The sequence below is a fragment of the Nycticebus coucang genome, chromosome X, assembly GCF_027406575.1.
Source record: "Nycticebus coucang isolate mNycCou1 chromosome X, mNycCou1.pri, whole genome shotgun sequence".
NCBI lineage: Eukaryota > Metazoa > Chordata > Mammalia > Primates > Lorisidae > Nycticebus > Nycticebus coucang.
Genome location: NC_069804.1, coordinates 55,298,907 through 55,317,752, shown reverse-complemented (window position 1 = coordinate 55,317,752; position 18,846 = coordinate 55,298,907). Strand labels below are relative to the sequence as shown.

Sequence of the window (18,846 nt, the reverse complement as noted above, 5' to 3'; positions counted from 1 at the left end):
CCACCACCACCATCTATATACATATCTGCAGGCTCCCACAGGCAGAATGTGAAAAAGACCAAAGGGCCACCATGAGATAAGGAGACATGGATCCTTAAGGACACACTGAAGCAGAAGCAGGCATGACCAAGTCCCACTCCCCACTTCCCACCATGATCCTCCCACAGAATGTGACCACCCTGGACACTCATGTCCAAACAAGAGAACAATGCACAGCAAGACATCATTTCTCAGAGCTCTATTGTGGCATATAATAATAGGTACTCTATATAAATTAAATTAAAAATAAAGCTCCAGCAGGTTGCACAGGTTGACTGTTAATAAATATATCTCTGGGTAATTGTGCCCCAAGACCAGCTCATGACCACTCTCCCTCGTCCAGAGAATTATACAAAAATAAAATACAGGCTTGGGGGGCAAGGGAGGGGGAGGACATGCCCAATTCCATTCTAAAAGCTCTTTTCACTCACATCATCCACTTGTCCCTATTCCTCTCCATTGGTACCACCACAGGGAGCTCTGTGCTGAATGGAGAGTTCAGGGACGGGAAGTCCTCTCTCTAGTCGAGCATTCTCAGAAGCAAAGGACCAAAGTCCCCTCACAGTTCAGGCCACATATCCCATCTCAACCCTCTGGGGTGGTGCAGGGACTACCCCTCCCCAGGCCCCAGAGACGGGGAGTCCTGTTATTGCTGATTCCACAAGCAGCCCCTACGAGAACCAGGCCAGAGAGAGGCACAGCGCAAGCACCAGGAGGGACATACCACTGTTTAGAGCCACAGGGACCACCACCAGCCCAGCCAGGACACCCAGAGTCTGGGTCAAGGGCCCCCGGAGCTGAGGAGGCAACGCACACACACATTCTGCAGGGGCTGCTAGGGTGGGAGAACTTTTGAAGGGTTCAAAGCTTGGGCTTGCACCCTCTCCATCCTGGGAGGTCACGTGAGGCCTGGCCATACTAGACAAATAGACTTTGGCCCCCAAGGGACCAAAAAGGGTGGGATTTTGTCCCTGTATAAGGACCGGAACAGCTGGCTCCCTGCCAGATATAGGATCCAAGCTGCCTGCCAGCTTAGTGGCAACCTCCATTTGAGCATCTGGCCCAGACTCCCCAAGAGACCCAGTTACCCCAGCTACCACCGTATTCATGTGCAAAGAGTCAGTGTCCTTGCCTATCCCTTTCTCTGGGTCCCCAGTGAACTGACCCTCTGTGCTCAGAACCACAGGGCTATCACTTCCTGAGCCTTCTGCCCAAGGAAGCCACACATCTCCCATAGTGTCTACCACAGAACGGGCCCCAGAGAGGATTTCTGGAGGCGATTCCTTGGGGCTGTCCCCTTCTGGGCTGGATGGTGTGATGGAGAGCCCCTCTTCGCCCTCCCCCTCCTCATCAGGGTCCTCGGTATCTTTGATGAGCTCCACACCGCGTCCCAGCCGGGCGTAGTGCAGCGTGATCTCCTCAGCCAGAGCACTGTTCAGGGCCCGCTCAGGGCCAGGCCACTTCAAGATCAGGTCACGGTCCGTGAGTATGCCCAGGGGATGGCTGGGGGACATCCCGCCATCTGTGGGGCCCTCCCCGCCACCCCCTGCCCCACCTGCAGCCACAGCAGCCCGCAGATAGCTCAGGTGAGATAGGTAGAGCTGCTCCAGCTCCTGGTCAATGGTGTCTTCACCAAGCAGCTCCTCTAACCCACTTATGAACTCCAGACCCCCAGGGTGTTCATCCATAATAGCTCCCACCACGGGGTCTTTTTGACTCCTTCCATTCTCACTTGATACTTCCCACATGGCCTCCACCTGCTGCTGGCTGGGTTCCAGGAAAGGCCCAGTGGCCCCCTCACTTGCATCGGGCCCAGAGGCCTGGTCTCTTGGGGAGCCACCCAGGCCACAGAGAGGGGAGGAGGGGGGAATCCTGATGGCTGGTGCCTGAAGGACCTCTGTAAAAGCCGCAGGTGGACTGCATCTGGGGATGTCACCTTCTTCTGGGGGGTTGCCAGTCATCGTAACTTCAGAAACCTGGAGCCATGGGGGAGAGGAGGAGAAAGGGCAGGGAATGAAGTAGAGGAGGGGATAGAACAAGCAGAGACAGTAAGAACTGGTGACAGCCACATCACCACTGGTGACCCCCACAGGGGTTTCTGCATAAAAACACCTTAAATAACCCTCTGCAATTCTCTAAACTCCAAAGACCCCGACATCTCTAGTAAAACAACACGTTTTGATGGCATAAAAAGGGACTTCTTGCAGATGATAAAGTTCAGCATCAGTATTTGGTGAATGACTGTCAGTAAATACTGTTGGTTTACTTTCAAAACATAGCCAGAATATCCACATGTGAATCTATAATGTATCTTATCTTCTTTCTTTTTTTCTTTTTTTTTTTTTTTTTTGGCTGGGGCTGGGTTTGAACCCACCATGTCCGGCATATGGGTCCAGCGCCCTACTCCTTTGAGCCACAGGTGCCGCCCAATCTTATCTTCTTAAATCTGTATTCCAAAAAAAAAAAAAAAAATCTGTATTCCCTAGCTCTGTCTTTTGAAAAGGCCTAGAAACAATGAGCAATCTAGTTGTAACGAGCAGGCTGAGCCCCCAGAGTCTCTAAAGATCATTCATTGTCCACTAAAAGAAACCAGAGCTCCTCAAAGAAATGTTTGTTTCCAGGCTTAGGGCAGGAAAAGTCCAGAATGAGCGTGGAACATATTGTCCTACCAGGATGTTAGGAAGGGCTCATAGAATGATTGGGGAACAAGAAAAGGAGAGAAGAGACAATCTAAATAAGATGTTACTGGCCAGACAGAGTTCAATTGAAGCATCAAAAAAATAAATAAGCGCAATGGATTAAAATTCATCAAATACATTTAGAATCCATGAGACAGAATGATACACCAAAACCAAAAATCCTTTCTCTTTTTTTTTTTTCTGAAAACTGGTAAATAAAGGGGGAAAATTAAGTATTTACACTGCCTTTCCTGTACAAACTATACCTCAAGGTAGCCAAACAGTGGGTGTGGGACAGTTTTTCTTTTTTTTTTTTTTGTAGAGACAGAGTCTCACTTTATGGCCCTTGGTAGAGTGCCGTGGCCTCACACAGCTCACAGCAACCTCCAACTCCTGGGCTTAAGCGATTCTCTTGCCTCAGCCTCCTGAGTAGCTGGGACTACAGGCACCCGCCACAACGCCCGGCTATTTTTTGGTTGCAGTTTGGCCGGGGCCGAGTTTGAACCCGCCACCCTCGTATATGGGGCCGGCGCCCCACCGACTGAGCCACAGGCGCCGCCCAGGACAGTTTTTCTTTACAGAGTTACAGCTAACCAAGGAAGGGGGAATAAAAAAATTAAGTAGAGTTAATTCTATTTAAATTAATTTAATAATAAAAGATTAAATGCAGTAATTTGATATAATTAATACTTTAATACATTAATTAAATTTAATTATAAAAGACTAAATTAATAGCATTAATAAATGAATAAAAATAAAGTAAAAAGCATGTTTCCACCTGGATTTAATCAGACAGACTATGGAAAATCCTACAGGACAAACAAGGTTTCTTCAACCAACGAATTGCAAGGAAAGAAAGTGGGGGAGATTAAAACAACTAAACAAACAGCTTGGCGCCCGTAGCACAGTGGTTATGGTGCCAGCCACATGCACCGAGGCTGGCAGGTTCGAGCCCGACTGGGGTCAGCTAAACAACAATGACAACTACAACAAAAAAATAGCCAGGCATTGAGGTGGACGCCTGTAGTCCCAGCTACTTGAGAGGCTGAGGCAAAAGACTCACTTAAACCCAAGAGCTGGAGTTTGCTATGAGCTGTGACACTACGGCACTCTACCAAGGGCAATATAGTAAGACTCTATGTCTCAAAAAAAAAAACAAAAAACTAAACAAACACATCAATCACATGCAATGTGTTAACCTTGTTTGGATCCTAAAACACATATGAGAGAAGGTAAACTTGAACACTGAACAAATACATGATGATACTAAAGAATTATTGTTAATTTTCTGAGGTGTGATAGTGGTATTGGGGTTTCTTTCAAAAGTTCTTAATTTTCTGAGATACAAACTGGAGTATTTATGGATGGGATGATGATGTCTGTATTTTTTCCAACATTATTCTATAGAGAAGTGGAGGGGAAGAAGCAAGGTCCAGATAAAGTAGGTTGGACATGTGTTGTAATTTGCTGAAGCTGGGTGATGGCATATGTGGGTTCATTATATTAGCCATTTTTGTACACAAAGGGTGCCAAAAAATGTATACACATTTTACGAAGACTGTATTAACTTTGTAATACTCAATATATAATAATAAAAGATGAATATAAGTCACATTATGCACCTCTTATAATTGCAGAAGTCAAACATGATTTGAGTATTACAATTTTTTTTTTTTTTTGAGACAGAGCCTCAAGCTGTTGCCCTGGGTAGAGTGCCGTGGCATCACAGCTCACAGCAACCTCCAACTCCTGGCTCAAGCGATTCTCCTGCCTCCGCCTCCCAAGTAGCTGGGACTATAGGTGCCCACCACAACGCCCGGCCATTTTTTGGTTGCAGCTGTCATTGTTGTTTGGCGGGCCCCAGCTGGATTCGAACCCACCAGCTCAGGTGTATGTGGCCGGTGCCCCAGCCACTTGAGCCACAGGTGCCGAGCCAGAGTATTACAATTTTAATACAGTTTCTTCTTTTCTTAAAATGTCTATACATTTTTTTGGCACCCTCCATGTGATAAAAATTTTTGTAATAAAAAGGTAAAACACACACATACACCCCTCCAGAATGTCTCTACCTCCCTTGTTCCCATGGTCACAACACACCTGGACCACTGCAATGATCTCCTCCTCAGAGGTCACCTGCTTCTATCAGAGGGAGCCTATTAAATTCTGAGTCAGATCAGCCCCTCTTCTGCTCATGGCCCTCCTGTGGCTCCCCCTCCTCTGCTTCTGTTGTCCCTCACACACGTTAGCCACAGCCCCACCTCAGGAATCTTTCACTGGCCTGGGACGCTCTTCCCCTAGTTACCCATGTGCCTCACTCATATTCTTCATATTCATATCTGTACTCAAATCTCACTAATCATTATTAAGGCCTTCCCAGGCCACCCAATGTAAAGTTGCAAATGCCCCCCCCATACGTGCACGCGCGTGCACACACACACACACACACACACTTACCCATTCTCTATCCCTTTATGTTTTTCCTTAGCACTCATCATCAGCCCCAGGGTGGCTTGGGGATAGAACTCCAGGCTCCTACCTTTGTTGATCTCCCAGATTTTTTTTTTTGATACAGAGTTTCACTCTGTTCCCCAGGATAGAGTGCTATGGCCTCATCATAGCTCACAGCAACCTCAAACTCCTGGGTTCAAGCAATCCCCTTGTCTCAGCCTCCCAAGTACCTGGGACTACAGGCACCCACCACAATGCCTGGCTAGCCCAGATTTTTTTAAATAAAATAAAGTACCACATATTTAACTATTATTTTATTTAATCAGGTATCACCCTAAATGTAAGCCCCACAAAGAGGATTTTTGTTCACTTATGTATTTCCATGTCTGTAACAGTACTTGGGACAGAACAAGCACTCCATAAATATTTGCTAAATTAACAAATGAAATTTCTGTAAACCCAAATGAGTAACTGCAATCTCCCTTCTCCCACTGGGTTCTGAGTTTTGTTACCTCCATCCAACCTAGGGTGAACCCAGAGGTAGTCAGCCCCACCACCCAGCATAGCTGTGATCCTACTGTGAACTTCCCATTGGGCTAACTGCCCTGACTATGAAGGGGCCAGCTTACCTGAAGTGTCATCTGGGGCCATGGACGGAGAGGGGTTGGGGCTACCAGGGGACCCACTGACTCCTGGACATCAGGACGCTCTGCTGGAGAGAAAAGAAAGGCAGCAGTGGGGCAAGATAGATATATAAACAGAAAATTTGCTATTCTAGCTAATTGGCAGTTTTGCTTCCGAAGCTTTCTGTGACAGTCTAAAGCAGAAGATGAGTGGCTCTTCATTTTTATAGAAAGAAAAAGGGAAGACAGACATGATAAATACAAGCTAAAACTCCCGAAGCTGGCCAAGTGCTTACCCACAGCAGGGGTGTTATCACCCATGTTCTTCATCCTCAGCTCTTCCTCAGCAGGCCTATGGGACAGAGGAAAGAGTACATGGATCTGACACCCTGAGAGATCACTTCTGCCACCCACAGGCATCTTCTGAGATTGTGTGGTGGCCTGTCTTCACCCTGACACCTACTGTTTTCTCTTCTGCTGCCTCTTTTTATCCCTTGATCACAGAAGTCCTACACCCTCATTGTAGAAAAATTTATAGAATACATGAAAGTATAAAGAAGCAGGAAAATCACATGCTGGCCAGAGGCAACCACTACTAGCATCTTAGAAAATTTCATTCCAGATAATCTATGAAATCATTTAGATTCTGTAGACATAATTTCACAGCTGGCTTTGTCCACTTTTCAGTAAGAAACATCATATACTTTTGCAAACATTTCAAATGGCTGCTTAATGTTCATCATATGGACTTCACCATAATTTATGTGGCCAGTCCCTTCCTACTGAGCAGCTAGATTGTTTCCTTCATTTTGCTATCACAAAGCAAACTTCGGTAAATAGCACTGGGCATAGTTATATGGTCTATTTCTTTAGGGAATGTTCCTGGCTATGGAAGAACCCCTATTTTCCCAGAAAGAACAGGCAGGGAAGACTAGGAACACAGGAAGCACCAGAGGGGTAAAAGGAAAGCAAATGGAGAATGCAAAGGGTGTCGTGGAGGCCTGGGGTCCCTATACAAGCCCTCCCGCATACCCGTATCAGCCTGGCAGGTCCCTTCACCTTCTTACTCATAAAGTGGAGCCAGTGGAGCCAGATATGCACATCTAGCAAAATGTGCAAGGGGAATGAGAGTGGAGAGGCAGACACTGGGGCCTGGCACACAGCAGGGGCCAAATCAATGGTATATATTGTTCTTGTTCTTCCTCCATCAGGCCAGTCAGATCACTGAGTGGCATAAGCCAAGGGTATTTCAGTCAGATACTGCCAGGGGTGGGGTCTCATCATGGAGAAATCACTATTCTTACTGTCTTAAATGAGTAACAAATGCTTACAGATCAAGGCAAATGAGGGAAGCATTAACTAAAACATGTTCAGATACCTGAGGAACTGAGGTGATGGCTCAGACCTTTTTCTTCCTAAGAAGCAATGTGACACTGTTGACATTTGGAAATAATTGAAACCTTTATAAACACCTAACCAATTTACCTTCACAGAAAGAGGATATCACTAGCTTAGTCATACGTAGTACCTACTATGGCATTAGGCACATTAATTCAATCCTCACCACCACCCTATGAGGTACTTCCAATTCTCTGAAGTAGGCAGCAGTATTACCCCCACCTTAAAGATGATGAAACAGAAGCTAGATAAATAGCTTAAGGTAATGCAGCCTGGACTGAAATTATGGCCTTTCTGGCTCTTACCCAACAAGGTGCTGCTGCATGGACAAGGGATACTGGAGTCTTACCCAACCCCAACTCCCTCCTAAAAGTAGAGAGGGGGGGGGAATCAATAATAGACAAGATCCTTCCTTCCTCCTTCATGCAGACTTTTCTTTGGACCTGCCTTTTGCCTACATATTCATTCCCCGTTTCTCTGCCTCCATGGGACACATGACTAGAGTCCACTAGACACAGAAAAGCTGTAAAAACTGCTTCTTGTTTTCACCCTCAGAGAGGAAGCCTGAACCATGTATGTGGATCTAGAGACAGGAATCTCTGAAAGGGATGGTTTTTCTCCATGGTCTAGAGCTCATTGCATCTCACCAGAAGTACCTGAATCTAAATACTACAGGGCCTAGGATAGTTGACTCTAGGAGCCCATCCATCAATTCCTACACATCACAGATGAGAAAGGGGGATTCAGAGCAAACTGACTTGGTTCTGCACCAGTCTCCTCAGTAGAGCTAAAATCTAGGTCTTTGGAATTATGGCTCAACACATTCTGATGGGCTGCACTGACTGACCTCCTTTGCTGGCATAGTCCTTCATTACAGAAAATATCATCTTCCTAGGATCTTCCACCACATATCTTCAAAGAGGCACACAGAACAAAAGAAAACCAGCCCTCCCCATCACAAGCAGTAGGCAAAGCCTTCCCCTGCCATCTGGCCTGACATGCATGGCAAGCAGGGTTCTAAAAAACTACTAGAGTTAAGAGATGTGAGAGAGAAAAGGGGAACACCCAGGCAGCGGCCAACAGCAGGAAAAGGATTCTGTAATTCAGCTGAAGGAAGGAGAGAAGAAAAACAAATACAAAACAACCCTTTAGGACCAAACCAACACCCCTTGCACAGCCCACAAGGGTGAGAAGAGGGGAAACATGCAAAAATCAGGGCAAGCAATTGAGCCAAACCTAAGATCCACAAAGTCAGCAGAAGCAAACAAGTTGGTCTCCCTACCTCCAAAGTCAGAGAAACAACAGCAGAAGGCACAAGCATTTATTGACACCTCTTTCGCAACAGGCCTTCTCATTGATACACCAAGGCAATCTGAAAACCTTCACATTTACCCTTTGAAACAACATCCTTTCCTTTTAACAAATGCAGAAGCTAAGGCCCAAGGAACTGTATTTCTACACCCACTGACTACATACCACACTGATAACATGCAAAAAGAGGGCTCCACTTTGAAGACAGTTAGAAACTGTGGGCTTAGAAATTAAGAACACAAATATCCTTGAACTGTCTTTCACAGTAAAAATTTCTAACACAGTTAGAAATTGTGGGCTTAGAAATTAAAAATACAAATATCCTTGAACTGTCTTTCACAGTAAAAATTTGAGGGCAGCTATGACGTTAATCAGAATGAAGATAGTAAGAGGAATCAAGTACAAATGTATACTGACTCACTGAGCAATTAACAGAGCAGGGTTCTTAGAAAAATGGGGAGGAGAGTTAAGAACAAAACTGTACCTACAGTATGCGTGCTAATTTTCAAGAAGGAAACCTGCTCTTTTGGCACCAGCCCCTCAAATACCACGTGGCATCCCTTCAAGGGCATTGGGCAGGAGTGAGCCAAGACACACAGACCTAGGGACATCTTAGACACACATAATCTGAGTGCTTGTGAGCAATACTCAAGTCATTGTCACCTAGAAGGGGCCATCTCAGGCCTGCCCACCGGTCTCCTGAGTATGAAAACTCCTCTTGCGAACAGGATACTCAACAGCTGCTTACCTTGGATAAACACTCAAGCAGACCAGGGGGTGAGAATTTGGAAACAGTAGCACTGACCCCAAGACAGAACAAAAAGGCGAATCACAGAGTCACAGAGTGAGTGAGCAAGGCAAAGAGAAAAGCAGAGCAGACTTTCAGAGCAGGCACATCACTGCCATCCCCACCACCACCCAAGTCCTCTGTGAGCACCCCCAGCACTCATGGTTTCAAAGAACTTTGCCAGCCCAAAGTGGGTCAGGCACTGAAACCCAAAGGGAAACTCAGCAGACCCCAGCTCCCATGTAGTCAACCTGAATATAATGCTGACTCTCTGGGGCGGGGGTGATAGGTGGCTTCAGAAACCTGCCCCATGATACTTGGAATCCCAGTTACCCTGAGCCATCTGCTTTCTGAAAAGAACAGGGTTTGAAGGTGGCTGTGAAGCCACCAAGCTATGTGGGGCACTGCTTTGCCTTCTCCAACAACTGTGTCAGCTTCAACTCTGGGACTTGTGGGCAATCCAGCAGTGGGACAGGAGAGCGGTTTATCATGCCATGAATACAGCAGCGTCTTAGTTCTTTGGCCATAACCCACAGTAAGAAATCCATCTTGCATCATAACAGCACACCCACACATGTAAAAAAAAATACACACACACGTGTCTGTGTATATGTATACATATATATATATATATGAAACCAAAAAAATGGTTGTTTCTGAATGAAATACTTACCTTTCTGCATGTTTTGATTGCACTCTGGCATTCCCCATGCTATTTTCTTAATGTTTGTTAGAACCCAGTAAATGGATTTCTCATCTCAAGGAAGGGTCAGGGCATGCAATATTGAATAATCCCAGCTCTGCCACTTATCAGCTTTATGACCTAGAGCAAATTATTTAACCTCTCTGTACCTCAGTTTCCTGTAAAGAGGGGATTATGGCAATACCGACTTCAGTGAGCTGTTCAGCAGATTGAGCAACTATCTGAAAAGCACCTATAGGTCAAGCATCGTAATCCTAGCATTCTAGGAGCCGAGGCAGGTAGACTGCTTGAGCTCAGGAGTTCAAGGCCAGCCTAAGCAAGAGCAAGACCCCATCTCCACTGAAAATACAAAAACTAGCTAGGTGGTGTGGCAGTCACCTACAGTCTCAGCTACTCAAGAGGCTGAGGCAAGAGAATTGCTTGAGCCCAAGAGTTTGAAGTTGCTGTGAGCTATGCCGTAGCACTCTACCCAGGTCAACCGAATAAGACTGTCTCAAAATAAATAAATTAAAAATAAAGAAAAAATAAAGAAAACAACCTATAAAGTGCTTAATAGTAATTCCCTCCAAATTCCCATTGAAGGAAAGTGAGGCACTGAAAGGATAAGCAACTTGCCCAACATTTCCCTGAAGGTAAAATCTTATCACCCAGCCTGGTAAGAACTGGGACACTAAGAGCAGGACCATACAGGTTCATATCCCAGCTCTGCCACTTTCTTGGTTGGCATGTAGCCTCCAGCTCACGTCCTTAACCTAGATGACCCTACCAGTTTTCTGTGGCATAAAAGGGGATCACTTTCACATTAAATCCTCATTCACCAGACAACTAAGATGACTCTTGACCTGTCCTGCTTCAACTATAGTGGTTCTGGTTTCCCCTAAGGCTGCTAACTTGGATGCCAAGTTAGATCCCATCCATTCAGTTATAGGTGTACCTAAAGACAGAGGCCTTACTGTGCATCAGCCCCGGTGACAGGCCCTGGAGACAAAATGGTTAGAAAACCCAGCTAGGAAGCTTACAATTCAGTGTGGAGGAAAACATTAAAAAATACTCAAACTCATTCTTTCAACAAACATTTATTGAGCACCTGCTAAGTGCCAGGCACTGTGGCAGGCCTGCGGGAATACAGTGGTGAACAAAAGCAGACCATGTCCCTACCCCTCATGGAGCTTACAGTCTGGCAGGGCAGTCATCCAATGATCCCCTAATGAAGGTCTAACTACAAACTGAGGTCAGTGCCTTTAAAGAAGAAAATAATGCCCTAGGAAAAGGGGCCCTGGCCCAACTACAGAGTCAGGGAAGTCTTAAGGATACTTAGAAGCAAAATGAGCAAGGAGGGAGAGATAAGAGGGAAGGCTGCTCAGGAATACTGTGGGGAGGTGATGAATGTAGTGCCCAACAAGATGAGTTTGAGGAATCTTTGGAATAGTCATCAAGTGGAGACACCAAGTTTAGATACATGAGGCTGAGGAAAGAACAAGGAGAAAGAGAAAGGCCAGAGAGTTAAGAGCAAAAGCAGCACAGTATGGTCCCAAGGCAAGACAAGACACAGTATCTTAAGTAGAAGTGAGGAACCACTCCAAGAAAACCAAAAAAACAACTGTGGACTTTGGCAGATGCAGACGTGAATATGTGAACGCATATTCACATGGGTGAGCACATGGAGAAAACAAGTGCAGGCAACTCTTGAGAGGCGTCAGCAGTGAAGGGGAGGAGGGTGATTAGGTGCTGGCAGGAGCAGCAGGGAGAAAATGTGAGGTGAGTAGAGATGGTGGGGACGCTGGTGTGGGTAAAAGTCAACAGGAAAGACTTGAGGAGGATGGCAAAAAACCCACCAAGAGAGAAAGGATGATCAGTGATGTTAGGTTCTGGAGCAAGTGGCAGAAAACAGGACCCAGAGCTCGGGGGAGAACAGCCCTAAGGGAAAGGGAACACCTCTTCACCTGTAACATGGGGGAGGAAAATCAATCTGAAGGCTTAGGGGCTGCCAGCTATGGGGAGTTCCATTCTCATGGCTTTTATTTTGGTTTTTTGAAGCAGCAGACTGGTAAGGTCTGAAGATAAATAACTGAAAAAATTGCACCAGAGAGGAGATAAGAATGGATCAGAAAACTATAGCAGAACTGGTAGGCAGGACAGATAATCCTGAACTTGCTTTGTTATGTGTCAGGGCTGACTGCGGGGCTGATCAGTGCTATGAGAAAGCTGAGGGCCTGAGTTGGTGGTACACAGGCTTCCCTGGGGAAGTCCTCTTAGAACTGAAGGATCAACATGAGGACACTGCAACAGGAAGGGGGACAAACATTCCTGGTGAAGGACAGCATAGGCAAAGGCTCTGAGGCAGGAAGGAGCAAGACCCTTTGGAGTAACAGAAAAGACCATGGTGATAGGAGCTCAGAAAGAGATGCTGGTGTGAGGTAAGATCAGAAGCTGGTGGGGAACAAGATTAGGGGACAGGATAGGGATGCTTGAAGGCCAGGGTGAAGCTTTCTCAGTCTTTATTTTTAAGAGGAATAGGACACTTCCTAGGGGTATTAAGCCAAGGTAGAGCAGGAGGGCTTCTCCCCACACCAGCCCTGGAATTTTGGACTCTGGGAGCCTCAGTTTGCTCATCCAGGAAAGAGGGATTTAAAATATCCAGAAGGTCATGAGGCTGCCAAATAAATAAAAAATAAAATGGTCACAGGGAATGTTATCAGGATTAAATGAAACTTTGCATGGACATACAGTACTCAGCAGAGTGCCTAGCAATGAGCAGAGGCTCAGCCAGGTCTCACACAAGCCTTCCATACATGCCCTTCCCATGACAGCCCACCACAAGCCCTGTGACGTCTTGGGACCAGTCTGCATCTTTTTCTCTGCGCAAACCTAGCACTGTGCCCAGCACATAGTAGACCCCCTCAATAAATGTGTGTTGATGGATTACATCTATGCCTGAGTTATCAAAAGCCAAGTCCAAAAACCTAGGCATTGCAGACATTTGGGTTTCTGAGCAATATCCTGATGGCTATCAGACTTCTCCCATGTTCTCGCCTGACGTGCCTGTGCCTAGTGCACAGTGGGCCTGCAGCCAACATTTCCTACAGAGGAAATTCTCTACGATGAAGCTCCCACAGGTAAAGGATATCCCCTGAGATCTTCTGTTTCCCAGGAAGGCTGGGTCACAGAAGGGTGGCTGCTCTTCAACAGCGCTCCAAGTCACTGGCAACACACAGGTTTTAAAACAATAATAAGTTGAAATGTACTCGCCAAGAAAGCCACCGACCTACAAAGAAAACCTTATCACTAATCTTGCAACGAGCACCAACCTCCCCTTTGCAAGAGCTGAGATCAAAAGATAAAGAAGCTATCAAAAAGCCATCTGCCCACTTAAAATAATATCACAAGTCATGTTAGGAACCACAGACCTGGGGCCAGATACCAAAACAATTGTCTGAACGGGCTGCTTCAATTTCTCTTTAAAACCACTCATGTATCTTAAAAGAAAAACACCCCCTCCATCCACCTTAGCCCTGCAAGGTTTTGATTTCTCTATTCCCTTCCTTTCACATTCTTTAAATGACCAAACCCTGTTACCCAAACTGTCTCATCTTACAGACAGGGCTCCCACGACAGCCAGCGAGGATAACAACTTGGGAAACGTGATAGAAATGATGGAGGTTCTGGGGTACAGGAACTGCTCAATCTCTTGATCAGGGTGGTGATTATACAAGTGCATACATATGTATAGATCTATTGGGCCATATGCTTAATATCAGTACAAGTTTATGCAGGTATGCCTCAATAAAGCAAAAAAAACACAAGCAAAAAAAAAAAAAAAAAAGGTAAAAGAAAAGCATGACATGCTGGGAATACCAAGAATGAAACCCAGAATTTGTCATGAATCCTGTCAGAACTTCCAGAGGACCAACAGTAAGAAAGAAAAAAATGTCCTTAGTATTTCCTCCCTGGTCCTGCTACTCACTAGCTGAGGCTTTGAGCAAGCTGGCTTACCTTTCTGAGCTACCCATTTCCCCCCATATTACATGGAGATAAATTTAGAGCCTACACCACAGGCCTCCAGGAAAGAATGGACCAGACATTTATAGCACAGAGATCAGTAATGCTAGCCAGTTATCTTTTGCAGTTACCACCATGCTTCTGTTACCTTGCCCATGTTTGCTGCATCTAATCCAACCACGCAAAGTGATTGTCATTCTCCTTTAGCAGATGGGGAAACTGAAGCAAGGACACAGCCAGTGATGGGAAGAGCTGAATTTAGGAGGAGAATCCAGGAAACTATACATGTAACTACCTAAATACTTATACTAGTTAATACCTGTAAGGCACTACTTGGCACCAGGCTTAGTTTAGAGTACTTTTACTAGTATCCTGTGAAATAGGTGCAACAATTCTGTTAACAGATGAGGGTCCTGAGGCACAGTGTGATTAAATGAGCTGGCCGGAGTCACAAGGCCAATAAGTGGCAGGTCTGGGATTTGAACCCAGGCAATCTGATGCCAGAATCCATACTCTTAATGCTGTAAGGAAAACCATTCTGCCTGACACCTTTAAGTCTCAGGTTATGGTGAGATTCACAAGTTGGTGAGTAGTTATTTGCCTACTTGCTCACTTATCCAGACACATCTTCCCACCAGCCCAGAGCTAGACCACTATGAATTACTCACAGCCCAAGGCCTTACTAGGACCAGCAGACCTCACAAACATCTTGCTGCAGCCAGCAGCTTCTGACCAAACATATACAAGTCCTAAACAGCATTTTCCCATTCCTATTTCCAGTCCTCCCAGGAGCAGGAAAGTGTTTGCATTTTAGGGACAATCTACTGATCCCAAGCTAGACTTAGGTGACTGCAAAAAAATTCAGGCCTAGCTGCTGCCCTCGAAAAAAGTTGTAACTTGGTAAAGGAAACCTAGGAAAATCATCTGTCAGAGCCTCCAGGGAACCCAATAAATGGTTTTCTCCAAGCCTCTGAATAGTCACAGGTGGTGTGTCAATAAAACAGGGGAATGAGCTTCAAGTCCAGTCTCCATCTGGTTCTGCCTCTGCCAGAGCTACTGCTTCCCTAGGAGAGCCTGGGCTCAGCCCCTTGCCTATGTAGGTGGCCTCAGACTAGATCAGAGCATAACAGCAAAGAAAGTGCACAGGCTTCAAAGGTCAGGCATGGTTGAACTGGAAAAGCCAGGCACCATCACTTCCTCAATCCATTTTTCCACATCTGGAATCCTGGTTTTCTGCTTTGTCAGACAGGGATCATATTCCCTTCTGCCCCCTAGCAAGGCTCTTGGTCCACACTACCATGTCACTGCAGTTGTCTCCACTTCAGCACACTCCCCATCATTCACACCCAGCTCATTCCCACCCCAGGACCTTTGCACTTACTGCTCTCTCTACCTAAAACATCCCTGTTCCATATTTGCATGTAACAGTCCTTTAGCAGTCAGGACTCAGTTTAAATGAGTTCTTCATCAAAGTCCTCCCTGTTCCCTTTGCTACAAACTGCCCCCTCCCTAAATCTGTAACTTTTCTTCCTCATCATCCAGGCCTCACCTCCACCTCCTCAAAGGCCCTTTCTGAACATGTCTAAAGCAGCCATTCCCTCCCAGTCTATCTATTCCCTTACTCCACTCAGCAGCTAACTTATCTCCATTTATATTAACTGCTCACTTGCTCATTTTTTTAAACTGTCTTCCACAAGAGCCTGTATGATCCTTGAGGGCAGGGAAGATGTCTTGTTCAGGGCTTTACAATGGAACTCAACAAATGAATGAATGAAACCCCAGTTAAACACAGTGCCTAGCACATGTTTGACCTCCATTACTCTTTAACTGAATGCCCCCTCCTCCCGGTCCTGGAGAGCAGGCCTGAGGTGTTCCTGGGCTGGAATGCTTGTCCTCCATCCTAGACACAGCCTTGGGTTGGCGGAGGTGGGGCTGGCAGACATTACCTGCGCCTCACCGGCTTCATGCAGCTCTTCAGCTGCCTGGCCTCAGCCTCCACTGGACCCTGGCACTCGGGCTGTGGTTCCAGCTGCTGCTGCTGGGGCAGCCCTTCAGCATCAGTGGGTGTGGGAGCGGGTGCGATCCGGAGCAGGACTGTGTAGTTGCGGCCGTGGTTGTTGGCCCAGAAAGTGCCCTCGGGGGTCTCATAGCGCACCACGAAGTCGAGGCGCGCCCCATCGCCCGCGCCCTCAGCAAAGGGCAGCTGGAAGGCAAAGCGGTCGGTGCGGCCGCCGTCGTCGGGCGAGGAGGCTGCCGCCTGGCCAGGGCCCAGGCCAAGACCCGTATCCAGTATGGGATCTCCTGCTCCTGTTCCACCCGCTCCTGCCCCCGGTGGGCTGCGCGGGACGTAGCGCGCTGGGTGGTCGCAGAAGGAAGCCCAGCCGTCGTGTGAGGCCCGCACGTGCACCGCCTTTTCAAAGGAGCGGTTCAGCACGCGTACCAACCCACGCAGCACCGGCGGGCGCCCCCCAGGCACCCACACCCCGGCACCCCCGGGGACCGCTCCGGGAGGCGGCAGCAGCGCCTCCAGCTCCACCATGACGCGCCCCAAGCGCTCCAGACGGCCCGGTGCGGGCGGCAGCGAAAATGTGGGCACCAGGTAAAAACCCCCGCCAGCGGGGACGGGACACAGCAGCGAGGGCTCGGGGCAGGCCTCCTCTTCCTCCTCCCCTTCATCCCCATCTTCGCCATCGTCGTCCTCGTCAGCCCCGCCGCCGCAGCCGCCATCTTGCCCGGCCGCCGCCGCCGCCATCTTGCCCGCCCCGGGACCGCCCCACGGCCGGTAGCGGCGCAGCTGCGCCAGCGGCAGCCCTAAGGCCTCGTCGGCGAACAGCACCCTCCGCGGGGCCACCGCCGCCTCAACCGAGGTGCGGGGCTCACCCGCGGCTGGCGAGGGGGGCGCGGGATGCCGCAGCGGGGGCTCCACAGGGGCCGTGCGCGCCATATCGGCGGCACCGGCGGCACCGGCGGCGGGACCGACGGGGGCAGGGCCTGAAGGGGTGGGCAGCCAATGGGAAGGCCAGCGCGGGAGGGGTACGGTTCACGGGGGCGTAGGCGGCATTATGAAGACAGGTATAGCAGACAGCCAATGGGCAGCCTAGTGTGGGTGACGTAGCAGTGAATTAAGAGCAGGAGAAACACGCAGCCAATGGGGATGCCCGAGAGTGGGCGGTGTAGGAGGCGGGATGATCAGGGAATCAATGGAGAGGCCGGGATGGGGGTGGTGCGGGACCCAGAATGAAGAGAGCAGAAGTAGGGAAGCTAATGGGGAAGTCTGAGCAGGAGCGATGTGGAAAGTGAAATGGCTACAGGCGTTGGGGACAGCAGGGAACAAACCGAGATGCCCGAAAAGTGGGAGATCCCGCGAGTTGCGTAGGCGGTGAAATGGAAGCTAGAGACATAACAGCCAATGGGGAGCCGCTCGGGGGATGACGATCATGGCTGCATGGAGCCAATGGAGAGTCTTGTGAGTGTGCGCTACGGCTTCAAGGGGCGGTGCCAGGGCGGAACTAGCCAATAGGCAGGCTACAAAAAGACCAAGGGCTGGTATGTGAGTGGCCACGGAGGTAGGACCGCAGGGAGCAGAGCCAATGGGGATTGGGAATGAAGGCGGGAGCTAGGAAGACAGACTGTGGATAGCCAATGGGGGAGCCAGGGTGAAGGCGGTGAGGCCTTTTATTAAAAGGCAGGGCTAGTATGGAATGAACCAATACTGAGGCTAGAAAGTGTAGCCAGGTGGAGAGAGGACTCGCAGGCAAGACGTAGAGCAGAGCCAACGAGGGCAGTGTTAAGTGTAGTGAAGGAAGGCATTAGCCAATAAGGGGGCCAGAGAGGAAGGCTGTGGGTGGGCAGAGTCTGAGCTATTGAATGGTCAAGCAGATGAACTGTGGAATACCCGTAGTCAGTAGGAAGAGTCTGCCTCTCAGGAATGGACCCGTGACTCCCCCATTGCTCCAGGAAAGCCCAGAGTCCCTGAAAGAGGCTAGACTGCACCCTCGTATGTGATCTGAGAAAGCAATAAAGGACTCTAATGTAGTTATTGTGTCCCCTCTGCCCACTTCCCAGCCTTGTCTTGAGCAGTGCCACTAGCCAAGAATGCCCCTGATTGTCAGCCCCAACATTGTTGAAGTATGGCTACATGGGAAATTAAAGTTGTTGAAGGATTAGCTTTTTTATTCTATTTTTGTCATGCAAGACCTGGTTGAGGAAGGATTAGCTTTTTTTTTTTGACTTTAGCTCAGCAAACACTAAAGCCTGACTCTGTACCGCCAGGAGTTGTCTGAGCATGTTGGTGGACACTAACAGAATCACAAATGAAAGCCCTGCCCTTGCCCAACCTGACACTCCACACCCCATCCGCCGTTCACTCCATACCCTACCCTGCCGTGGCTTCACCTTTTTATCCCCATCTTTGCTCCTCCTGTCTTCTCTCCCATGAGTGCTGTTCCTTCTGCTTCCTCCATTTGGTAAACTCCTTTAACTCTCCCTTTGAAGTCTAACCTGTCCACAGAACATGTCCATTTCAACATTCCCTCTCCATCTTGGGATGATTTACTAAACACCTACAGTATGCTAGATTCTAAGGATGCTGTTATCTCATCTAAACCTCACAGCATCCCTAGGAGGTAGGCCATCCGTTCAGCAGAATCTAGGAAGGAGTCACGGGTCAGGAAGGAATGTGTTCAGCTTCAAGTAACAGAATTATGAAATAATGGGAGCTTAAAAGGAGATACAACTTTTTTCACGTAAAAGTTCAAGCTACCAAATTTCCCAGTGACTCCTTTCCGCCCACCTGGTTTGAGCATTGTGTCCTTATCTGGCCCCAACTTTCAGTCTTCAACAAACTCTGTCAGTTCTCTA

The 18,846-nt window shown here is 47.9% G+C and overlaps 1 protein-coding gene across 2 annotated transcripts; it reads right to left on the bottom strand.

Moving 5' to 3' along the window:
* Window positions 1-232: 232 nt before the first annotated feature.
* PPP1R3F (protein phosphatase 1 regulatory subunit 3F) lies at window positions 233-16,985 on the bottom strand. 2 transcript variants are annotated; one of them, XM_053579418.1, is made up of 4 exons: window positions 15,933-16,985; window positions 6,085-6,140; window positions 5,795-5,877; window positions 233-2,015 (listed from the first exon to the last, which is right to left on the bottom strand). In XM_053579418.1, exons 1-4 carry the CDS (start codon window positions 16,928-16,930, stop codon window positions 711-713), a joined length of 2,442 nt encoding a protein of 813 aa, XP_053435393.1. In that variant the 5' UTR covers window positions 16,931-16,985; the 3' UTR covers window positions 233-710. The 2 variants fall into 2 exon arrangements, with proteins under 2 accessions (XP_053435393.1, XP_053435394.1); XM_053579419.1 differs by having other exon boundaries at window positions 5,795-5,874.
* Between the last annotated feature and the right edge of the window lie 1,861 nt (window positions 16,986-18,846).